This window comes from Pempheris klunzingeri, chromosome 20 (assembly GCF_042242105.1).
Source record: "Pempheris klunzingeri isolate RE-2024b chromosome 20, fPemKlu1.hap1, whole genome shotgun sequence".
NCBI lineage: Eukaryota > Metazoa > Chordata > Actinopteri > Acropomatiformes > Pempheridae > Pempheris > Pempheris klunzingeri.
In genome coordinates, this window is record NC_092031.1 from 9,035,073 (window position 1) to 9,061,369 (window position 26,297).

The window sequence follows — 26,297 nt, forward strand, 5'->3', positions numbered from 1 at the left end:
AAACCTCTCTGACACCAAACAGGATAGAACAGGATATATTGCTCATAAACTTCACAGGGATCCCTCCCAATGCACCCCTGCCAAAGGATAATGAAACGGTCTTTCAGGACTATTTTTGTCATCTGTCACATAGGATGCAATGGATTTGAGTATTGAAAGTAAACGTAAACCCCCCAAAATAAGCTAATAGGGGCTAAAAAGTGCCATAGAGCAGCAGAGGAGTTGGCTGTTAACTCTCTGTGGGTTCATCATTGCAGGCAATACCTTTTAATTCATTGTTAATTCATTGTTATGGTAAAATAAATAGTGCTTCAAGAACTATTGCAATGTTTAGATGATGTCTTCAACTTTTACTCTGCAAATTTGCATCAATGCAGTGTGCATCTAGAATATGAAGTGGTGTGTATGCATTTTCAGTGACCCTGTTCAATTTTACGCACAGATCACTTGACTATTAGTAGTTGCATCTGATTATGAAAATACATGATTGGGTAAAGAATTATTATCTTGGGTACAAGTCAAAAGTTTTACTCACATGATGACCAAAATTGTATGAACACTGATTCATTAACTGTTATCTCACGTATTACTGCAGTGTAATCTGGTAGAGAGGCATTCCTGTCGACTTATGACATCAGCATAAACATAACACACCATCTACACACGTCTTTGTTACTCCCCTCAGGGGAAGGAAGTCACTCAGGATGCAATGGAATTAAAAAAAACCCAACATGAGAGGGGTGTGCAAGCATCAGTGTTACATCACAGACCTGCAGATGCCCAGTGGTTGTGGTTTTTCAAAATTAGACACTTTGTCACTTCTTATAGATGACACCAACCACACACGATTGTTTACAAACCTTGAGCAGAGTTTTGTCAAGAGCGGTTCAGGGCAACATGTTACATTTTTTCAATTCCTTCCCCATCTGAACCTCACACCCTGAAATAACAATATTTGAGGATTGAAAAACAACTGCCAAGCAAACCAGCTAAGGAATTCCCACAGAATCCCAAGAGGGCCTGCGAGGCAGCGGGCCATTGCCTAAAAAGGAAGAGTCCAAAGAGAAAGAATCAAGGAAGTTACTCTGTTTGAACCCTTGTGTAAACATACAAGGGGCTGATACACTTTCATTATTATACCAAATGTCAATGAAAGATAATGACATTAAAGATATCAGGATGCCCACATTATCTTCACTTTGATGTTTGACTTATTATCTCCACCACAGACATTTAATTTTGTTAACCAAACGATTCTATATTATGTTTATATGTAAGCATGGCTTCAAAGGTGAAACCTCAGTACAAGATGCAATTTTTCACCTCAAAAATATATCGTTTTTGTACATAACCTACTCATACATTGATAAAAAACAGAATAATGGACATTTGCACCACATATATTTCACTCAGCAACTTGAAAAAGTCAGATAAATGCACTATCCAGCAGAGACCATCCTGAATATAGACATCAGTGGCCTGACATTTCCTCAGCTCTCCAGTTACTGACAAGGCCATCATGGTGTCCACACTGGAATGTGAGCAGGGCTGCTCAAGATGGGTGGTCTACATCCTCCCCTAGCGTAGCGCTGATAAGACAGGTTCCTGCTGCTCCATGGAGGTGGGCTATTGTGCTGAAAACAGAGCGTGTACTCAGCACCATAAATCTTGAATTTGTTGTGCACAAAACATGCTGAAATAGACTGTCCTGTTTATTGGATGCTTCAAAACACATCAGAAAGAAAAGAGGTTTAAATGTTGCAGCCAGTTGTTGCTTTGTGGCCCAGTTAGTGTCTGAATACTCTTTTCCTTTTCTTTTTTAATCTCTACAAGAGTGAGCAGTGGGCGCCATCCTCTGGTTAAAAGAAGCAAATGCAGTCAGAGAAATGGGAACACAGGGATCATTTCAAACTGTGCACATCAATATTGCATGCAGGGAAATAATGACGCACTAAATTAGTTTTGGCTGAGGGTCATTTTTCATTCTGCAGGAAGTTGTGAGAAATTACAGCAAAAATGGGAAAATCAGCACAGATTCACAGAGGCACAAATGGCCATTAGCTACACTGATTTCTCTGACTTGAAATGTTCATGACTTCAAATGCTCTAACTAGTGATGTCACAACAGATATATTTCCTGTCAGAGTGGATGAGGACACTCGATGGGACATTGCTGATTGGGCAAAAGTCGTCATTCCAGATCCGACCATAGAGATGTACAATTTTATTTAAGGTTCCTGTTTGAATTTATTAACATACAGCTGGCCTGCCTGCTATGGTTGTTGATGAGTTGCACTGCACTCCTTTCCCACATTTTTTGCCATGACACAGTCAACGAAACTCGAATATAGTAGCCAGCTCCTGATGCTGCATAGACTTCCTGCAGAGGAGATCCTTTAATCCCTCCAATCCACAAGAAGGCCCAATTGCTTGTGCTAAATACCCGAGACAGGTATGTCAAGCAGCCACTGAAAGTAATCCGTGCATCATGATATTTTTCCAAAACATATTAACGTCAGATGGGACAAGAAACATGAGCAGGTTTTAAAGGAATAGTTCAAAATTTTGGGAAATATGGTGTATTTGTTTTCTTTGTGAGAGTGAGATGAGAAGATCAGTAGCAATTTCATGCGTCTGAGTTAAATATGGACATGGAGCTGGCATGTATTCCGCCTATTTCACTGGACATGCTGTTCTGGTTCAGTAACTAATTTCACAACTAGTCTAAGAATCAAATTGCCTAGTTACTGTGCTTGTATTTTAGTTTTTAATCCTGCTAACAAGGAATGGCAGTGTCAGTCTGTTGGCTTATCAGTCTACCACTTTGGTCCTTTCTCTGCAGTCACTATGAGGCTTATATTTTTAGTGAAATATTTCAACAACTATCAGATGGATTGCGATGAAATTTGATACAGATATCCATGGTGCCCAGAGGACGAATCCTACTGACTTTTATGATCCCCTGACAGCAGGTCACTTGTCCCGTGAGAGATCTACAAGATGGATTGGGACAAAATTTTGTAAAGGCATTCATGGCCCCCAGACACTGTATCTTAATGTCTCTGGTGATCGCTTCACATTTTTCTCAAGCAACACCATGAGACTGACACTTGTGGATCTGAGTGAGTGTCTCTGTCTCTGATGGATCTATTGCCATGAAATGATGTCCCCCTCATGATTGTTAGAGAGAATGGAACTGCTATGTGCGGATGACATTTTTGTAGTATGTTAAAAGACCACACGAGGGCAACAAAGTCTGTAAATAGTCTTTTAGCAGCATATTTTAAAGAAGGCTGACATATATTTATAGCATATGTACCGTTTCAGAGACAAATACAATGTATTTCAAGTTTAGAAATGTACAGGTTTTAAAGCACAAGAGTGTGCATCTTTTGTTGGTCACTGTTTTGACTTGTGCTTGGGGGTGGCAGGTGTTTGCACAGTGTGGCTTGGTGTGGTTACTCCACCATCACTCCTACATGTGTGTTTGTTCAGTTAAGCTTAATATTAAGCTCCTTGTAATAAGTGTTAGTTAATGGGTGGTAAGGCCCTATAAGTCCTGATAAGATTCTTATTAACGTTATTATGCGTTAATAAGACTATATACTGTAAGTGTTACTAATAGCATCATAAACACATTTATTCTTAGATTAGGAGACGTCTCGCTGTTGGAAAGCATCTCAGAAAAGCCATACTTAACTGTTAATAAGTGCATAGTTAACTGCTAATAAATGCATTATAAAGTATGTATTAATCTTAAGTGGGTAAAGTAACTAGTGAAGGTTTAACATTGATATAATAAGGAAGTTAGTAAAGACTCAATAAATGTGTTTGTAGTGCTATCATTAACTTAATATAAGGCTTTTAATAACATTCTTAAACAGTCTATAAAGTGTTAACAAGTGTCTTATAAGTGCTCATAAATGTCTTAGAACTGAACTTACAATTTGTTTATGGTGCTATCATCTTTACTATTATTACTATTTTTTACCATTACCTTTGTGTTTGTAACAAAGGTAAAGTCTCTCTTGACTTCACATGTGATAAACCTAAAATTGTCTATGGAGTATTGTATGTAGAATACTGACTTTGTGGACATCTCTCTGGTTTAGTGTGTATTGTCATCAGATAGAGAGATTCAGCAAGAAAGCACCACTCGAGGTGTCTGACTCAGCACCATTGTTGCATCCTGTGACAGCAGCATCAAAAATGTGGACGGGGGGGGGGGCACAAAACCGCTCTCTGCTTACTTCTGTCATGAAAATCAAATATCACTGGATGACTTCAAGGTTTGCAGTCATACTGTAGCCATGTGCATGTAACTGGCTTCAGTATAACTTGGTTGTTGTTGGTGGTTATCTTCTGAGGTGATGTGCAAGGTTTACATTGTATAGCAGACAGGTGAGTACATTGTAACTTAACCTTCAAAGACCTGGCGTACACATGCGTGGACATCACATTTTGGGTTATATTACCATAGCAGTTAATTCTGCTTAGCTGGGGCCGTATGGACATGTATGTGGGCAAAATTGTTGATATTTCATATTGTTTTTTTTGCACCGTGATTTTCAAAACATGTTCAAAATATGTTTTGTATGTGTTATAAATACATGCAAAAGCAGTCAGGAAAAAAAACTGCTATGTTCAGGGTGGAAATAAAGAGTTTTGCACAAAGGTGACTTTATTGTGTTTTCTGGAAATTAAGACCGATTGTCCACATATGTGGACATAATGTTTCTCTAAAACTACACCATGTAAAAAGATTATGCTTAGGTTTTATATCAGGGTCCAATAAGCCCAAATAGCAAGGAGTAATAAAAAATGCATATCAAACGAGAGCTTGGGTCTTAAGAGGTTAAAAACACAAACATTATGTTCAGTCCTTCATTGAGGTTACACCGTGCCTTCATGGAAACAAACCAAAATGATTTTGACTTCTAAATTGCATCAAGTTGAAACATCTAGATGTCTTGGACATCCTTTAAAACACGTTGTCTCATATTTCAGCATGACATATTTAGTATCAGTGGAACAGCGGGATCTTGATGAGAATGTTTTACAAATATTGTGAAGGTTTGAACAATGCCTTTGTGCACATTAGGAATTTTAAGTCAGTCATCAAGGGAAATTATTCAGACACATTAATATATTGTAAATCAGATTAGTACCTCAACTTAGTTTTAAAAAATGACTGAACAGACTGCTGGCAAAGATTCCTGAATCATGCAGAGCCTTCTCTGCCAGCACACTGAGTTTGGGCACGAGTTTACTCAGCCACCTCATGTGGAACGGATTTATTTTGTTAATAAGAATATGTACTGAATTTATAATTAGCGCGTAGGCTTCGACATCATCATTTCCCACAAGTATACACCAAGTCAAGCACAGTCAAGTCTAAAAGATGTAACTGCATTTATTACAGAGCCCAATACCAGGTGTTATGTTATCGACTACATCGAGACAGCAGCCTCCACGTGGCCGCTCTAAAACAAAATACATACCATGTTACAAATGAGACTGATACACATGTAAACCTGGTAGTTCTCCTGAACTTCTGTATGTCAGCAAACGTATACTCATCAGCTATGCAGATATAATTATTAACTTAAAAACTATGGCTTGGAGCAGACAATCTTTGCTTATATAATGTTATACAGCAGCATTCATAAGCATACATGATATATATATATATATATATATATATATATATATATATATATATATATATATATATATATATATGTATATGTTTAATATGCAGCAAATCTAAATTTGTCTATCTATCTTGTATGTAACAAATATATGCAGAATTTCCTATGCAGCCAATATTACAGAAATAGTTACACTGATTATGTGAGTGGATTGCGTGCAAGACCCACCAAAGTTTATATCCCTGTGGCCAAAACGGTGTTACCCCTATGAGTGTTTATTTGAATCTCCAAAGACATCAACCTGAAATGTGTGCTAAACTAATATAACGCTCATAATATATTTTTATATCTCAACACCATGCAAATGATGAGCATGATCATGAGACAAATGAAGGAAAAAAAAAGCTCAGCCACTGCAAGAATTAAATCAGCAGTCAATACCAATGTAAATATCAACATACAGTAAGTAGATGACAGCATAAGAACAGAGATCATCAACCAGCTTAAGCAACAAATACTTTGCTTGGCTGGTGGAGGGCAGCAGTGATCCCTGACATATCAGAGGAAAAGTCCCTGCTCCCTGCTCACAAGCTGTAGGAGAGGAAAACCCTGTGGTGAATTACAGCAAACAGTAGCATGTCCGCTGAATCTTCCTAAAAAATGACATGTTCACTTAGATTGTTAATGAGGGGCAGCAGTGGCAGCAACAAGTGTTCCAGCAGTTGTAGCAGGTTGGTGCTAAAAGTGCATTTGATAGATGTCGGGCCAGTAGAGACAACTCCATTTGTGTGCTTGAACTGCTGTAGCTTGTAGGCTCAGGCAAAAGTCATCACGACTGCTGTAATTTACCAAATGAATATGAAATTTGACCGAGCCGACTGGAAGAGAAAGTTTGCCTGCAGGTAAGTTTGCCTGAGCTAATCTTTTCCCTGTATGTATTAATAACCTTTATACTTGTTACACAGCATTTACATATTTATTGCACACTAACTGCTACAGCTGCTAAATTATTATAGGAGTCGACATTTCACATGTCATGGCCGGAAAACCACAGGTGTAATTATAAATATTTCTACTAGCTTCTTTCTGTTGAAGTGTGCCAGTTCCAGGTCCCTCCTCTTGTGAATCCATGCTCACTATCATGGCTTCCTGTGACATTTTAAAGCCAGGTTTGTATAATGTTTTAATGATCACCTCTGATTTCAGAAGTACTGTAGGATTTGGGTGTTTAATTGTGTCACCTGCTCTGCTGGCCACAAGCCCAGGTCTCAGCAATTAATTAATTGAGTGAATTCCTATCATAGTCAATAGGAATCATAAGACCAATGTTGCAATACAACACAGAGTTACTTAAAAATTGTGACCTGCCCCTTTAAAACTTTGCTGATTTTGTGAAGGTCACAGCCTGACCACAGATACCTGGAATCATTCCAGTATATAAGAACTCCCGCTACACACACACACACACACACACACACACACACCAACACGTAGGCAGATACACACATTCTGACCTTGATATAATTATGGTCTCATATCAAACTAATAAAACTACGTCAGGCTAAATCTAAATCTATATCTAAATCTATACCTGGCTGCTGACTATTAAATGTCTCACATAAGTTCTTCTGGAACTGAAATTAAAATATTTTACGCTTGTGCACAAAATCAATGCTAACTGTTTAATATGGATACAAGAATGGAGTGTTAGAACATAAATGACCATTCCTAAAATTTAGATCCTTCTCATCTGAACGAGCTTCCCTCAGATCTTTTTTCTCCATCTCTGTCTTAATCATCCAGTGAACACGAATTGAATGAATACAACGATTTTCTATGCTCTATATATCACACACCTTCTTTATGTCCTCCCTGGCTTTTCCTATCTGTCAGTAGGAAAGTGCCCACCTCAGCCCTGACTCAGAGGGTTAGCAAGTGTATGTTGCTCACTCTCTCCTCCCCTTGCTTCTTTTATTTTTTTCCCTCTCAAGCTGTCTTACTCTCTCCCTCCTCCTCTCTTCTTACTCTCTCTCCACATTCTCTCAATCTCTCTCTCTTTTTGATCACTTCGGTCCCTTGCTCCTCTCCCTCTCCCTTACTCCTACACTGCTCTGTCACTCACTCACACACTCATAACAGCTCTCCCTGGGCATCATCTCCACCATCGGGGAGCCTCATTGTGTCTGCGTTTTGCCAGGTGGACGCACTAACCACAGTCACCATTTCCACCCCGGAGAGTTCCACGGTGGCTGCGCAGCCTCTTCCCCGGCTGAGCATCGGGCGGAAGACCCTGGTGGCAGCTGCTGTGGGGGTCATGCTGGTCCTGGTTCTGGTGGTCCTCATCCCTGTGCTTGTCAGCTCCGTTGGCACAGGTGGCGTAGATGACAGCGCGAGCCACTTTGAGATGCTGGGTACTTGCCGCATGGTTTGTGACCCCTTCCCCAGCACAGGCACTTCGGGAACAGGTGTCAACACGGGAACAGATACAGTGACCACAGGCCTACAGGTAGACAACGAGGCAGATCTGAGTGATCACAGCATCGGCCCACCGCTGCCTACTTACAGTGCTCATGGCCCACAAGGTAAACCAGGACGTCCAGGGAAGCCTGGACCCCCAGGACCACCTGGAGAGCCAGGCCCTCCAGGACCTAAGGGGCCACCAGGAGATGGTGTGGACATTGTTCGGACCGGGGTTCTAGGTCTGGGGGGCAAAGGTGCAGTCAGTACAACCACCTACAACACTACCCCTCGGGTGGCATTTTACGCCGGACTACGAAACCCTCAAGAAGGTTACGATATTCTACGATTCGATGATGTGGTGACTAATATTGGTGGTAACTTTGAGGGCTCAACGGGCAAGTTCACCTGTAAGATTCCCGGCACCTACTTTTTCATCTACAATGTGCTGATGAGGGGAGGAGATGGCACCAGCATGTGGGCTGACCTGATCAAGAACGGGCTGGTGGGTAACACTTATTAACACCTTTCAAACACCTTTAACACCTCCTGATGTTTTGTAATTCATTGGTTACTTTAACAGATGGAGAAAGCACAATTTCCAGAAGCAGAGCATAGTAGAGAATCATTCATTCACAGACATTATTTGTTAAAAACTCTAAATCATACACTGAGATGAACTGACATCAAAATGCTCAGGGAACAGTGTAGCCAGGGTTCTGGCAGTCTAAATTGAGTAGTCATGCATTCACGTGGATGGTGATTTTAGGTCTTGGTCTTGTGTTATAGTCCAGTAAATGACAATGCACAGTGGCACACTGCCAGATTGTGTATCTGTGCATATTACACATCCAATGATGTACATGTTGAAGTGAGTGGAAGGAGTGCGGCACTATCTCAACTCTGCACACATCAAAACATAGCCTGGGGTTGTGGCTAGTTCAAAGCTGGTGCCCTTTGAAATACAACAAACTCCACAGAACCATGATGTGCTAGTATGCGTTATCAGACTGCCTGTCAGGCCCAGGAGTAGCAATATCAAATTGGGATATTTGCTATATTCATGGATAATTTTGTAATGTCTTTCAAGCCCCAGGTGATGGCACTGATTAAACTCCGTGTAAATCTGAGCCTCTGCTTTTTCCTCTTAACATCTCAGCCAGGCTGCAACACAATGTGCAGAGAGTAGACACAATAACACAGACACCTGTACATTGTAATGCAATCCAGAACAATGGCCCCTCAGTAGAGATCAATTTCATACAGATACTGTTTCACAGAACAGTAGATTCAACTCTGTGACCATGGTTTTTGTTATCATACCCTCTACCACTTAAGCATTGCTACGGTAGGCTTCTTGTGAATAAGAGTTACAACCAGGTGTGTGCACAGACATATCAAGCTAAATTAAAACAAGGGTGCCCCCACCCTTCCCCACACCTCATTGTGATGTTTTTACACTACACCAAGGGTCCAAACAGACATTCGTCACTTTTCACTACAAACAATTTAATTCTCCACTTCCACAAAAATGCACAAAAAACTGGTTAAATTTAAAAAATAAGCAGTAAAAAGATAACAGAGAGGTTTTTATAAAATGAATATTAGATTTTCATTCCATAAAACCTGCTTACTTTTAACTTTAACAAAAGACAAATATGAACACTGGAGACATATTGTGGAAACAGAGCTGGTGGCTAGATATTTTAATCATCATGATTCACCTGTTGGCTGACGATTACCGTGTAAAGACTTCCTCAAGCTGCCTCCTCCGGCTCTTAACCTCTCTGCCTCTGTCTGCTTTCTGTAGAAGGCAATGACGGTGTGTGCAACACCAGATATGAAGTTTCACATATAGAGCTACATTTACCTTAATTTACTACAGTCGGAAATGTATCTATTAGAGTCTAACACAGTCTGGTGCAACTATGAGCTCCAGGATTTCTAATGAAACATGATTAAACCACTAACAGATAACATCTTTAGTTGGGGTGGAATATTTCTGGAAATTAAAGTATCCAGGACCAATTAAGAGCAAAGCAGTCATGCAAACTTCATGCAAATCAACTATAAGATTAAATCACCTAGATAACGATACAATCTTGTGCGTTGTTTATTCACACATAAAGAAAAGAAAGGGTGCAGAGGAATTAATTAGCAGCTTAACAATAACAATATGATTGTAAGTAACCTATCTATTTGGTCCATCCACAGAAGGCTAAGTGGTGTCAAGCGGTCATGATGCTGCTGAGGGAGAGCTGAGTGTGGACGCAGGGAGGGAGGGGAGTTTAGGCCACATTGCCCTCATTATGCTGTCATTTGTGGCTCAACCTCTCCTCTCAGACTCCATAGGCAATAATTACACCTCAATGTTCCCCTTTTGGGTCTAACTTAGCTCACAAGCTGGCCACAATCTGGTTGAAGCAGGGATTACGCTTTCATCGTTGGTCCGGTGAAGTTGCAGCGTAACAGCCAACCTGGCAACCCAAATCATTATACATTAGCTAAAGCTTAGAGGGGATATGTCTCTCAGTGGCCAGCTGTACATGCAAAGGGACTTCTAACACCCTCAGTAATTACCCTGTGTTGTCACGATGATGCTTATATTCGGGAAAACATTGCATTATCAGTACTCCACCCAGAGAAAGGTAGATGCACTGTAAGAGTAGAACGGAGGCAAAAAGGGATAGTACGCACTGCCATCCTTCCTCAGAGGCAGACTGAGTCAATCCTGACCCTTTCAGTTGAGTCATGAGAGGAAAATAAGATATTCACCACAGGGGATGCACTTAAAGTCTCAAATTCAGTCCACATTTTAAATATTCTTTTCTTAAAATAAGATCTTATTGGTCATCTCATATGTGTCTCAAGTCAACAACTAATGTAATGTTTGTGTGCATCAAATTAAGCACTTGTATTAATATCACTGTCGACTTCAGTAATGTAATATCAATATGATTGTTTAGGCTTTATCAATAAAAATGAACACAATTAAGATAATTTGCATTTTGTGAATGCATTTTGCCAATTTCTGTTATTTCAGTGATGCATTATAACAATTCCTCACTGTAAATCTCCTCCCTCAGCACTGCACCATTTACATTTCTTCTCTTCTTCTGTCCTTGTCTGTGCGTGTGTGTCAAATTCCAGGTCAGGGCCAGCGCCATTGCCCAAGACCAGGACCAGAGTTATGACTACGCCAGCAACAGTGTCATCCTTCATTTAGATGCGGGCGATGAGGTTTTCATAAAATTGGATGGGGGCAAGGCTCACGGGGGCAACAGCAACAAATATAGCACCTTCTCAGGGTTCATCCTCTATGCCGACTGAAGAGTGGACAGGACGTGGGCTCAGAGGTGAAAGGTCACAGCCAAAGGACTTTGACTTGGCTCTCGCAGTAAGGTTAACATTGCCCATAGCCACAGATCTGCAGTCAGATTGTTACTGCAGGTGTTTAACGTCAGCACTGATACAGAGTTTACGTCTGTGGATCTGTGGTTATTGGTAATTGCCTGCCTCCTCGTCCATACGTTCCATTGTATACAGGGGGCCTATGGACGCGAGCAATGTAACAGTGACAGTCACCGCCATGTGTCATGCTGAGGTGCAGTAACAATTATGACAGTGACGCCTCGCCATCATTTCTGAGCTGTCATGTCAAATTCCAGTCTGGAGGTCCAACAGTTGTGGCCACTGCTGTGTTTGTAAATGTGCTGTTTAGATTTTTGTTAACATTATTTTTTATGATAAGATGTTGTGTTTAAATGACTGAGGAGATATATTCTGTCCCGAGAAATGCAAAATTATCAAAAATTGGACGCTAAAATTAGTATTGAAAAGCAAACAGTGTCACAAAATGTAGTGCGTTTCAGTGTGATGATTTGGAAAATCATGCCATATCAGCCCATTATTTTTGGCATATTGTTAGTGTATAAACTGTAAATTTGATATTAAATCTTGATGTCTGAACACAGTCAAAGTAGTGTACATACACCATATTGTGTGTCTATTAAAAATTATAGCTGTTGATAGATGTGCAATTATATCATGTAATGGTTAATGTGCTCATTTATAAAGATTTATTCACTTAGTTGATGCATGCAACACCTGTTAAAATGTTCTGTATGTTTTGACAAATGATAAAGAGAAGTACAGTGATTTTAAACAAAGTTTAAATTGCCAGGTGTGGGCTTAAGGAGCATCTGTTGCTAAGATTTGACTTCCAATGTCCATGATTTTTCATTAAAAATGGGTTTTTTGCATCTCCTCACACATCATGTGATTAATGCCACTCACCGCACCTATTTGTTGATCAGCTGTTCTGAGTTCTCATTTTTCCAGTGAAACCAGCTTTTAGTCCCCACCAGCGCAGCAAGAGGCAATCAGCGCAGAGATGATCACTGAGGGAAAGGGGAGAGGAAATCACAGCTGTTTAAATGCCAAATGAAGCGGGAGATGATTGTATTTCACAAAGGAGACATGTGTTTTTTCCATGTGATGGGTGTGGAGACGCTGAGATGTAGCGGGAGAAAGTCAGGGGATGGGTGCTAGAACATATCATGACGAAGCTTAGATCAGTGTCGGAAAGTAATCCAGGGCAAATTAGGATCTGCTGTGACGGCGACACAAGTGTCAGAGACAAGAAAATAGCTTCCAGGCCTAAACTGTAAAAACCAATATATTTTTCTGTTTTCTTAAGAGCTCACTTTGATGTTGTGAAATTCTTTGGACATAATTCGCCTTTGACACGGGCCATGTAGGGTCCACAACTGTCTCTCATATAGTTTGAAACACCAAGTTAGGAGCTCAAGAACAGAAGTTCTTGTGTCAAAAAATATGAACACTATGGTAAAATGCACATTTACTCATCCACTGAAGCTAATGAAACTGAATGTCAGCCCAATGTTACCTCTCAAAATGCCACTTGTGGCTCAATTAAATTCAGAATTTTTGTGAGCTTTTAATTGGTTTAATAGTACACAGCTGATGAATGACAATGAGAGTGCATTGCACTGATGCAGTAAAAGCCAGGAAGCCCTCTGGTCTAAACCTAAGCTTGTCTCAAGACAGCAGAATTCCTCCAGACACAATTAAGACCGAGGGTCCGTGCCTAAGCAGAGGTCACCCGAGCCACGGGGCAGCTGAGCACTAGCACAGGCTGTTTTCTCCTTGCAGGGTGTATGAGCACATCGTCAAATTAGAGACTTCATGTCACAATGTCAAAGACAAACGCCCCCGGACTGCGAGAAACAGCTTTCACTGCTGTAACCACTGGAAGTCAACATTGCCTGAGAGTCTGCAACATCTGTACTTTTCCTGACGTCTTCAGGGAGAAACACAAACGCACCAAAACCGTTCTTATATAAAAACGCTTAAGAGACCTTGAAGATTGAGCCAGAGGTTAGTGAATAGACTGAAATGAAAATGCACCTCAATTCAATCTTAGGCAGTTTGTTTTTGCTTTCTGTTTATGTCTTCTTTCCCCGAACATTAAGTACTCTATTTGCGCCATCACATTAGCAAATAAAACTAACTGTTGCATCGCACTGCAAAAAGGAACCCCCTATCTAGCCATCTACCCGTGAGCTATTTATCGAGGTCAGAGTCACACGGGCAGCAAAGTTAAGCCACAAACCATGTGTGGAAACCTCTGTGTAAAACATAGATTCTCTTGGCAGGCATCATCTCTGCCTCATCCTGCAAAAGTGGGTGATCCTTACTTAAGTTATTATGCTTGTGCAAGTGACACAAACCCCTCCTCCTCAAGGGTGTTTGGTTTTCACTGTGACTTCAGCCGAACAACCTACCCAACAGGACACTCTGTGGCCAGTGTTTTAATTTGTGATGAAACAGCATCTGGACTGTATGTGACGCTGGAACCTTTGACTCACATTTTTTCTCCCTGACTTTAAGCAGGTTCGGGGTTTGAAGATAAATATTCCTGCGAGACGTGCTGTAAGCTGCTTTTTGTTGACATAAGCTTCGTCTCTTGGACTTTGCTGTGGGGATATTTTGAGATTTTCTACTGTACCTCTTTTCATCATGTATAAATTGAGGGATTTGAAAGATTAGGACTCTACTGCAGACTTGTTTTAATTGAGGTAATCTCCTGCATATGCAAACGCAACTGAGGGAAATTTTGATTCATTCACTTCCACTCCCTATCAGTAAACTGTTTCAGCTTCAGCTTGACATTTGCAGGGGCCAATTGGTAAGGCGTGAGGCTTATCAGGCCACTGCAGAGTGCGTGTGCACGTTTGTGGGTCTGGTTGTGTGTGCGTGTGTTCGGGTCAGTGTTCGGGTCAGCGTGCGTGTGTGTCCCTGCATGTGTCTTTAGTGTCACTGAGACAGGAGAATGGTAGGCTTGGAGAGAGGATCTCCACCGAAATGTCTGAAGTGACATTAATGAGCCCTTGGTGCTGTTATCTTGAGCGCCCCCACTTAACTCACCGGGGGAGATCCAAATCAGAGATACTTTAATTGTCAAGCTAAATTGCCCTTTATGCTCCTGTAAACTTTCTCCCTCTAAATGTGCAGCCACAACCCCACACTCACATGCACAAGCGGTTTCACTTGTGTGAGTGTGCGCCTGAGATGATGTTTTCTTAGATCTTCACTCAAAGCCCACAAAAAAAAAATTCTACCTGGTGGAACAAATTGTGTCAACAGGCAATGAAAGCAGCTTTATTTATGTAGCACATTTCAAGCACAAAGGCAATTCAAAGGGCTTTACATGGGCAAAGAAAAACACTGAATGACATTCAAGACAGCAACCAATAAAAAAGCTAATTCATTTTTAATGTGGTTCAATCACAGAAGTCTTGCGTATCATTATCCTGCCATCCTGTCTATCTAAACTCTTCTTTGGTCTTGGCCTAACTTGATTAACATGTCCAACATCATCAATAAACTTATTAATTATTAAGCTGTGAAAGAGATTTCTATACTCTAAACTGTCTGCATCCAGTCAGTACTGCTGCTAGTACCAAAACAAACGAATATTCAGCTGTTCTAAAGTCACCATTTTATATTATTTGCACCTTTCTTGTGCTCAGATATGTTAAGATTATCTTTTAGGTAAAGTCTTTTAGGTCAGACAAGGTTTAGGGAAACCCCAACTACAAAATCAAGAGCCAGATTTCAGTATCAGTCACTTTGCAGCACTCACATCTTAAATGTCTGTTTTTTTTCTTCTTTTATCCAGATTTACTGTAAATGTTCAACAAGCTCCTGGTGACCCTGATCCAACTCATTCTCATTTGATCCTGTTCTGTGTAAACAACTGTTTACACAACACTAATCTTATCTATCAATCGTTGAACCACGTGTACAAGAAATAAAGATCTTTAAAAATTATAATAATAATAAAATTAATAAGCTCACCAGCCCCTGAGTGAGTTAACTTTCATACAGATATTTTATAATATTTGTCTTGCGCCACAATAAAATGAACAGAGTCGTCAGTGATGCAGTCTGAGCGGTGCTTTGCTAACACGCTGGTATGAGGTAACTATAATGCACACCATGTTCACCATCTTGGATCAGGGTTGAGTTTTGATAAGGGGGACATTAATGTCTGTACATAATTTCACAGTAATCCATCCAGTAGTGAATGTCTGTACAAACCTTTCTGCCAATCTATCTGGTAGATGTTGAGATATTTCACCAGATAACAATGAAGAGTTTGACCTGCTAGTGGTTTTCATCCCAAAAGTCATTAGGATTCAATCAAGTAGTTGTTGAGATATTTCACTTTGGACCAAAGTGGTGGATCGACAGGCCGACTGTCAGGCTGACATTGACAACCCTAAAGCCATGCCACTAAAATCAGTGTCTCCTCAAAATCATTGTCTGTTCAGCACTGTCTGGCTGTCAATAACCACTGACATTGAACTGCGTCTTTCTGGCTGCTCTGCCATCATCTTCAGACCTGTTATCTAAAAGGTCACCAGTAGCCTGTATGTATCACCTTGAACACTAAAAAATACACAGTAAGTATTAAGTGCACAGTAGCTGAGTTCGTCTTTGAAGCCACAATACAATTGTAGAAGTTTATTGTTTTTATTTCATATCAGGGAATATGGTTGTTTTTAGATGGGGTTTTTTTTCTAATTATAGGCCTTATATATATATCTTTATTGCATTTATATCTTTTACAGCTGTTATACCTTATTTCCTCATATTTTCATATTAATTTGCCCCATACCGTTATTTTATTTCCTCATCGTATATACATAGCTTTTCTGTAACAGAGCTCCCAGCCAAAGAATTTCACACGAGTGTACTTGTACAACCGGAGTGACAATACACATCTTAAATCTTGATTCTGAAATTCAGCAAACTTATAACACCTATATGTTCACTATTATCAATAAATGTCAATCTTTTTCAAGAGTCAACTTACATGATCAACAGTGGTATGTTTATACATCGTTGAACAAGGTAGGTTAACAGATTCCTTGTCCATGCCTGCGTAAGTTCTGGCTCTGTTAACATGGAAGCCTAGTACACATGCTACATGTCCTCAAAATCTCAATGAATACAATAAAGGGCTTGATTATAAGGAGGTGACTGATCTTAAATCTTGCCTGTATTGTCAAAAGGACAATGCTATCATCAGTATCTGCTACATTTTCATCCGTTTTCTCAGCTTTAAGGCAGAATGGTCGGCAAAGCTAGAGGGGAGATATGCATTCATAATAACCCCCCCCCCCTGTTGTGTTTTTTAAGTGTAAGTTCTCCTGCCAAAGCTTGGGAGCTGATTTGATATGATTTACCAGATAGTTACATAACATGCAAATGTCTGAACCTGAGTATTTTTGTAAAAAAAAAACTGGCAGCTACTAGGTAGTGAGAAACAAAACTGTAGTTTTAGGAAAGTTGATATGTCTCTAAATGACACCAGGGGTACTTGTCAGTTTCAGGGTACAGCGATGAAGTTTTGGGGTACGAAGCTTGAAGAACCTAGAGTGCACCTAGAGTGTATCGTAAATGGTATTTTGTCGTCTGATCACTCAAAGTGCTTTTACACCACATTCATGCATTAACATTCGCATTCACTTTCGTCATGCAAGGCGCCAACTCTCTTTGACACGGTCAAACTGCTGATCTTACCTCGCTCTGCCTCCTGAGCCACACTGGGGACAGGTTAAACACTGACCCACTGATCTACAGTCACAAACATGCCAAGATATGCAGCAACATGCCAGCAAAGGAAGAGGAAGACTGCAAGCTGTTAAACATGGATGTGAACAATACTTGAAATACTTAAGAAATCTGCTTTGCAAATGTTTTATGAGGAAGGAAATGCATTCATGATATTTTTAGAGCTCAAGAATACACATCAAACTTCTGTTTGTTTACTTCCAAAGAGCCCCTGTTAATCTGTGGTCCAAATCTAATATTGTGAACAGATATAACTTGTGTGGTATGAATACTCAAAGTAGAGGATGTAGGATGGAAATGTATGCTCAAAAATCATCCTGCACTGCCATCGATAATCACGCATGGGTGCTTTACCCTTTGTCCTAGCGCTCCTTGGGAGAGCATGACAACATGCATCCCCCACTTTCTTCCCCAACATCATGCTTAATCTGGGGACTGTCCAGTGTGTCAGTGACTCAATACCAACGTCCTTGTTGCCTCATGGCCCTGACTGAGCCGGGGCTAACACATAAGGACAGGTTGAGTCATGTGGCTGGGGACGCTCCGCTGGCGTGTTGCCTGTCTCTTCACCTCACCACAGTCTCGTGGATGCAGCCTGACAACGGGCTACGGAGGCGCTGCAAGAGCCCCTTCCTCAGCATGACACCAGATGCCAGAGTTCAAGAACACTACAGTTGTTACAGTCGCTCTGGCCAGTTTATTCTACCCGCTGGTGTCGAGCTGCATTTGTGACCTGTTGTACTTATGGAGAATTGGTGGCTCTGTTCAGTTTTCATTATTGCTCTTTTTGTCGATTTGTGCACCAACAATAAGTCGGAAAATTGAAGAGATTCAAAAGACGAATCCTCCCCAGAGATCAGCAGTCTTAGATGCCCGATATTCTGCATTCAAGGAGACACAGCATTTCAAGTGTTTTATATTTTAGTGTTATTACGTTGTTCCTGTACCCATCTCTCTTTCAGTTAGATTTTTCCCAGAGATGAAACCTCTTTAGGCAACATTTTCTATCCCATCCTATCCTATCCTATCCCCTATGTGGGTTATTTCACAGTATGAGTATAATTATCTGTGCAAATTGGTGAGTTTAGAAGAAATGAAAACAAACACCTCAGCCATGCTAGTGTTAGCTTTCAGCTCAAAGCACCGCTGTGACTCTAAGAACAGCCTCACTAGCATGGCTCGGACTTTAGTTGAAGTATCGTTAGGTGTCTTTTTCCTTCAAATCATCCTGACCTGCTGGCTGGTGTCTGCAGCCATCAGTGCTTTGTTCATAAATCACCTCCCTGCTCAATCACTTCCACTAACTAAATCAGACCACTTGTTTAAAAAAGCTGAATCCAATTTTCAAAATCGACCAGGCATCTGTCTGCCCCACCAGTCTCAGCAGCTGGTGACTCTGCAGGAATTGGTCCTGATTGCCAACCCATAAATAATCATGCAAAATCATGTCATGGTTATTTGTTGAGCGGGACAGACAAGGTTTCATCAGGGGGCCACATAGCTGCAGAATTTCTTGCGCTGAAATTGTGGTTTCAGTGTAACGTAGTATAGCAACTTAATTTGGATATCTGTTTCTTCTTCTTTTCTAATTCGGAGTGTTTATGAGGAAATAATCTATTACAGGGTCGGAGACTAAACTAAAGTGCTTCTAACAACCCACATTTCTGTCTAAAATGATCAAAAGGTTTCCTTCCTTTAGTCAGTCAGAAGAACCAGAAAGCAGAAAGAGCTAATACTTGAACGATTAGCACAACTGGCCTTTCTCATAGCAGACATTTTGACTTTTCATAGAAGGAAAAGCATGTAACTAATATTGTACTATTCTACACTAGACTAGACTAGACTAGACTAGACTAGACTAGACTAGACTAGACTAGACTACACTACACTACACTAGACTAGACTAGACTAGACTAGACTAGACTAGACTAGACTAGACTAGACTAGACTAGACTACACTACACTACACTACACTACACTACACTAGACTAGACTAGACTAGACTAGACTAGACTAGACTAGACTAGACTAGACTAGACTAGACTACACTACACTACACTACACTACACTACACTACACTACACTAGACTAGACTAGACTAGACTAGACTAGACTAGACTAGACTAGACTAGACTACACTACACTACACTACACTACACTACACTACACTACACTAGACTAGACTAGACTAGACTAGACTAGACTACACTACACTACACTACACTACACTAGACTAGACTAGACTAGACTAGACTAGACTACACTACACTACACTACACTACACTACACTACACTAGACTACACTAGACTAGACTATATTATGCTATGCTATGTTATGTTAGATCCATCTCAGTACACCTAAAGTACAATTTCAGATGCAAATTTTACATATGATCTGCTTGTAATTAATCCAGAGAGTTTATTTTTCTTATGAAAAGTGAAAAAGTGTTTTCAAAGCAAATTCATTTCTTCAAAGAATTGAATTTTTTTAATCAACTTTTGATTGATTTAAAAATAGCTTGAAAATGTTCTAACTACATTGTAAAACAAGAAGGGAAAAGGATTTTAGGAGTCATTTTATAAGATTGAGGTCTTTTCAGCTTGAAGACTGAATGCACGCTGACTGGACAGGTCTCTTAGATCATCAGGTAAAGGTTTCCTCACTAAACCAAGAATAAATTAGACATCAGTTTATGATGCCTTTGGGCATTATGTTCCTACTCTCTCTAACTCTCTAGCAGATGAACTGAGGTAAGCAGATAAGACACATATCTATTTTGCAAGCTTTTAGTTAGGTTTAAAGGTTGTGTATAATCTTTTGCCTGTTTTTCTTTGCTTTTATTTTCTTGCAGATTGAGTCTATACCTGTCATATCAAACACGCTAGATAAATAAACTTGGCTTTTTTGAATCAACTCCAATGTATAGGGGCTTTAACATTAAGCTCCAAACCTGATGTGGTTCCTCAGCAATGCTGACACACTAGTCACCCACACCCACACCCACACCCACACGCATAAATAATGAAATGTGTCTGACTGCGAATGTCTTGTATGAGTTGATAATTCACTAAAATGGCACAACTGAATTGCTTTCAACAACCCCTGTTGAATACTGAAAGCCTATTACCCTCTAGGTACCGTCATTGTGATGATAAAAAATGAGCCCCTTGAGTGAACAATTCAGACTCAAAGAACACTGAGTGATGCAAAACTTACTGAAAATTAGTTTTGACTTTCAATTATCCAGAGTTGCGGTCCAGTTTGGTGCAAATCTATTTATTCTGTTTGCCTTTGCCCAAGCTGTTTTACCTTCCCTGACGGCAGTAGGCGGGGGGAATGATGAAAAACCACTCAGACAGGAGATTCCAAAATGTCGACACACTGTGGTGCCGTAGGCCAACTCTCTGAACATGATGGTGAGATTATAGAAGTCTTTACCCCCTGCCATCACAAAATTATTTGCTCTGCTCCAGGAGAGGACCCAAAACACACAATAAAGCGGCGGGTTGCGCCTGCATCCATGCACTTTTTTCAAAGTTTAACAAGGCAACTTGAGACTTTCACCTTTTAGCTTGACACCCTCAGAATTAAACCCAATTTATATTCAGACTGAGACTTCGCCACCCTTCTCTGCCCGGGGCATTCACACTTGCTGGTACAGATATAGTCTTCCTTCCATGCTCTGCATCTGGCCTCTGTCTGTGTCTGAGAAAGAGACTGAGAAAAGACACTCTTTAAAATCTATGCTGAACAGCTGGCTGCCGAGTAAAGCACGCTACCTCCTGGATCACAGTGGACAGAGGTTTAAAAGAAAAAAAAGAGATCATGTTCACCATCATGGGTCTGAATGGCGGATATTATGATTATGTTTCTGCGTGACTTTGTGTACTACATAAACAGCTGTATGTCGCATGTGTGTAAAACATTGCCTTGTGTGATTTTGTGTCTTACATATGCATCCAGAAGTGTAGCCACGCAGCCTTGGTTCACTGTCCCCCCCCTCCCTCCTGCCCACCACAGCCCACGTCACTTTGCATTAATTCTGCAGCGGCTTGATAAAAACACAGAGCAGACCAGTAGGGGCTTTAGACGGAGCCAAGTGAGCCACGCGGGCTAGTGGGACCTCAGTGCCAAGATGATGTCACCACGTCTGCCTGTGGGCCTGAATTTTCATGCCTAAACTCTAATGTGGACACGAGCAAGGACATCACAACTGACCATTAACACACGTTCATTATTTTCTTCTCCTGAAGTCCTGTCACTAACACATTTTCCTGTAGGACCTAATTACATCAATGTCTTTTGCAAGGAATATTTACTTACAAGTTGATGCAGTTCAATATTTATATGATATAGATTCATTATTATAGGAGGTAATGAATAGATTAATTAGTTGATCAACTGAAAATTATTCAGCAACTATTTTGTGTAATATTACATTGCTTAATGGATTAAATGATGAAAATAAATGCTATTTGCATCCACTGAGTTGCATTATGGGAAATGTAGGATCCAGTGTTTTGGGAGTTTGACAGGATATCTCGTCCTGTGTTGTTTAAGTTTTTACCATTTCTTTTTTAAATCTGTCTCTTCTGAGTCCCTTAACTTAATGAGGGTCCATACTTTATCATTGGAGTAACTCATTAACTCCCCTTTAATTTCTTCACTCGCTGAAACAACTTCACTTGAGTAAAGCTTAAAAGTATAAAAATACTCTGCTTTAAATAATAATTTCAGTCGGATATGAATTTCACCAAAAAAGTTGAATTATCTCATGAAAACTTGTTAAAAATAAACACAATTTTGAGTGAAAGGGGACTTGAAAAGTTATGAAAGAGCACTCAGCTAAAATAACAAGAAAATTGAAAAGCTAACACCATCTGACACCATCTGTTACTTTAAAACAGTAGTGTTGGATCGTTTATATTTCAGTTAAGCAGCTAATGTTACAAATGGTGCTTTAGTTACACGTGAATGTGAACAGAAAACACTAAAATCATAGACTTAGTATTTACAGAGAACAGTTTCAAGTGTAAGAAAATACAGTGATAAATATAAAGTCTGTTAATTCATCTAAATCCACACTGTTCCCCTTAAAAATGGATTGTCAAATACATTCTGTCATATATCTTCATTATACAGGTCATTAATATACAATCATAACATCTTCTCTAGGCATCGGATCATTCCCATTCTGTACTTGTTTTTCATACGCAGTACCGCATCCAATTTAAAACATATTCACGAGTGGGAATACAACACGCATTTTGTGCTAAAAACTGGTGACTGGTGAAGTACAGAAACTGCAGTGACTTCTGCACATCTAGAATGCACTGCATCGTACTTTAATTTGCTCTCTCCATTGTCTGGTGTTTGTATTTAAAATCAATGCAATCACCCAAAATGTCTAATTTGGAAATTTCATAAAAAATAAAATCTTAGTTTGTACAACTATTGTGTTTTTTGCTAGTGTCTGCTATGAGTTGACTGTTGCACCAAAATAAAAGGTTTAACCAGTTTTATAGGCTCCAAACTGCAACCAGCCTGTGCAGCTACTGAGCCTTTACGGTATCGCCTTTATGTTTTTAATGTCACTGAGTAAAACCAACTGAAATTGCACATAGAAACCCTTCACACCAAACCACATTTGTCAGTGCATGTTGTGTCAGTAATGTAAGTCCGTGTTAATTGCCAACAAAGCACGTCACACTTCTGAGCAGAAGCGGTGGGTGCTGTAAAACTAATCTCACAGTAAATTGCATCGGCGCCCTGACGTGCCTTCTCCTATTCACAACCTCACATCTGACTATATCCTGGTCCAGACCCCCTCTTCCTCCCCTCGTCTGTCCTCTGTTAGGATAAAAGTATCTTGGCTGCATACAGCAGTATCCCACCCAGGCCGGCGGTGGCGGCAATAACAATGACCCTCACTAAAAGGAAGTCCATGGAGTCCTCCAGCTTTGTGTGCAACCGTAGGACCTGCCGGTGGGTGTCCTCTCGGCTGCCTGAGTTCTCAATAACATGATTGGCCAAGCCGCGCTTTTCATTGAGCGGCATCTGTGCAGCCACGCGCTGCTCGGCCTGCTCCTGGGTCAGGCCGTCCCTCTGCATCAGGCGCAACAGCTGAGTGGCAGGGTCACTGAAAAGGAACAGACAATGGAGGTTATTTATGGTGCAGCCGGGGTGCCTTGTTAAAAAATCCAGAGGCGGTGAGTCATGCTAATAAGACAGAGCTGGAGAGAGGTAACCAATAACTCACAACATTGGGCTTAATGGCCAGACAGTCTGTCAAAAACAGACCTCAGAATATTTAATGATTTAAAATTTGAAACTTGTAAAAAAAAAAAACGGTCTAAAAGTAAAACTCATCAGGAAAACTGGGCAGTGGTCTTACCAGTAAACTACCACAGTGTGGTTTAGAAACTGAGTGAGACGTCTGGTTTCAAAGAGCAGCGGCACGTCCAGCACCACGTAGCGGTACCCTTTGGAGACGGAAGAGCAGGACAAGCATTGTGAAACAGAATCAATCAGTGCCAACACTTTTCCACTGTAACACTGTGAAAACGTCGGTAACACAATTCAATCAATTACTTTTTAATAACATACAAGTGGTGAATGAGAACTTAATTCTAAGGCACTTGTTTGATTTGCTACAGAATTCATGTGGCGAGTGGAGGTCATGCCTGTTGCATAAGGAGAAAAAATGAGTAGAGATTTTTTTCATTTTGAGAATGAAGCCAAAATGTTGAGAAGTCGAGTATTTCAATTTTATTCTCAAAATGCAAAATAAAAAAACAATTCTCTCGTTCTTTCTCCTTATGCCTATATATCTTCCTCCCCTTAATTTGCAAAATTTATTTTTGAAAAGCAAAATAAGTTAAAAAAAAAACAAAAATCTTCCTCCTCTCATTTTCCCCCCATTATGCACCATTTATTTATGTTATTATTTACAGTTTGAAATATTTACAGTAAAAGACCTGAACGCAACAACTACTACTTTTCTCTCAGCTACCTTCACCTTCTACCTCATAAAGCGTTGAGAGAATTCTGCTGACGCTTTGTGAGAAACAGCCAAAAACCCTAATGCCCATCGCTGCACTGCAAAACAGCTTTGGCTCAGTTTCAGCAGACTTTTCACCTTTTGCCTGTTAACCAGTAACTGAGCCAAACTAAACGCCTTCCTCACCTCTGAGAAAGTAGAACACGATCTCTTTGAGCATTGCTTTATGGATCTCTGGATGGGTGATGGAGTTCAGCAGCTTCCTCTTTTCCTCACTGGCGAAGATGAGCTGACCCAGCTTCTGCCGATCGATCTCCCCGTTCTCGAGTAGGATCTCTGGCCCAAAGTGGTAGACGATGCGGGAATAGGCAGAAGTGTGCGGCTCCACAACTGTTCAAGAAACGGCAGTAATGTTGGGTGTTTTTCATTATCTCATATAGACAAAACCAGTTAAGACGTTGAAAAACAGTACACCAGCCAAAGATACAAATTGTATCTATATCTTGGATGATTGTTTGACACGTATACTGTATATAGGCCTTCTATTTTCTACGACATGCAGCTGTGCATTATTCTACTTGACCTTTTTTATCTTCATCACATAACTAAAACATCATCCCCGCAGTAAGCAGACAGCTGTCATGATTCATGCTCTCCAAGTGTCTTAATTATCTTCCTACAGGCTCAAGCTCGTAATGTCCGGTTCAGTAAGATAATAAACATTATTACACCAAGCATAGTTCAGTCAGTGAAGGACATGTAGGTGAATCCTTATTCTCAAATCAGTGGTTTTTTGAGACTCTCTCTCGGAGGAAAGTTGAGCCAGGTGAGTGTGTTGACAGGTAATTCAGCCAAGTTCATGTTGTAAAACTGAAAAGTTTGCAGGGGAGGGATATTCACCTACCTTTCCTGGCTACCACATCGGCATCAATAATGGGGCACCCAAGCTCCCGCAGCATTGAAGACACTGTGCTTTTCCCTGAGGAAATGCCTCCCGTCAGCCCCACCAGGAACATCTTAAAGCTATGACACAGACAGATGTAGCCAAGAGATGTCAGCGACTGCTTAAGTGACTCAGAGACTACACAGAATTTTAAAATAATTGTTACATTGGCATAAAATAGAATGACAACACAAGGAAATATGAAACTTAGGAGTTTCAGGGCACCACAAGAGAAAGCACATGAGGAAATAAAGGCTGACAAATAAACACTACACATGAGTTAAACAGTAAAATTACACACACACACACACACACACACACAGGGACAGTATACGGGTAATTATTACAATTTTAACCTGACAAATGTCAAAGTTCTACACACATAAAAGTGCTCTAGGTGTGTATACCCGTCCAGGAGAGGCCTCACTGTCAGCTCAAATAATTTCAGCTTTTTTCTAGATTAAATCGAGTATTGTAAAGTCTTTCTGAAGCTGTTATGAGGTTTAATAACACGCCCCCTGCTGTGGAGGTGCTGAGCTACACTCACTTTATGTGCTACTTGGCTTAGCACCCAACATGGGAGTCAAATTTGGTCAGAGGGTCAGCTTTGAAGTTATTTTTGACCCAACGCCAAGATAAACCCTGACCAGACTTCACAGCTCCTCCACGGTGGAATAAACTCAACTCTATAAAAGATACAACTGGTTGTTTCCTGTTATTTTGTTAGTTTTATCCACAAACACTCCTGTTATGAATTTTTGTGTTACCTCGTAAACGGGTGATAGTCCTTAAACCAAATGAGTGTACAGTGGGGATCCGTGCAGAGCCACAGTGGTGCAGTAAACAACCAGGGTTGCTAACAAGCTAAAGCTAACAAGCTAACGCTAGCACAAGTCGTGTTTAGGTCAGAACGACCACAAATGCGACATTAAACGAAGGCGCCGCCATTTCCACTCCGTCCTGTCAAATATGAAGCCAGACGAACTGGTTGGACACAGTCGTATTAGTGGATACTTTGGTCTGCAACTCTGGCATGAAACTAAACTGACTGCTAACGACGTAGCTTCTTAGCTTGTCAAG

At 40.5% G+C, this 26,297-nt stretch overlaps 2 protein-coding genes across 2 annotated transcripts; one reads left to right on the forward strand and one right to left on the reverse strand.

The window, feature by feature from the left end:
• The first annotated feature begins 7,947 nt into the window (after nt 1-7,947).
• On the forward strand, nt 7,948-11,438 carry LOC139219953 (C1q-related factor-like). Its single transcript, XM_070851970.1, has 2 exons — nt 7,948-8,613; nt 11,259-11,438. Exons 1-2 carry the CDS (start codon nt 7,966-7,968, stop codon nt 11,436-11,438), a joined length of 828 nt encoding a protein of 275 aa, XP_070708071.1. The 5' UTR covers nt 7,948-7,965.
• Nucleotides 11,439-22,183: 10,745 nt separating this feature from the next.
• LOC139220017 (dephospho-CoA kinase domain-containing protein-like) lies at nt 22,184-26,292 on the reverse strand. Its single transcript, XM_070852053.1, has 5 exons — nt 25,985-26,292; nt 25,179-25,297; nt 24,461-24,664; nt 23,669-23,756; nt 22,184-23,413 (listed from the first exon to the last, which is right to left on the reverse strand). Exons 2-5 carry the CDS (start codon nt 25,288-25,290, stop codon nt 23,128-23,130), a joined length of 690 nt encoding a protein of 229 aa, XP_070708154.1. The 5' UTR covers nt 25,291-25,297; nt 25,985-26,292; the 3' UTR covers nt 22,184-23,127.
• Nucleotides 26,293-26,297: the final 5 nt, after the last annotated feature.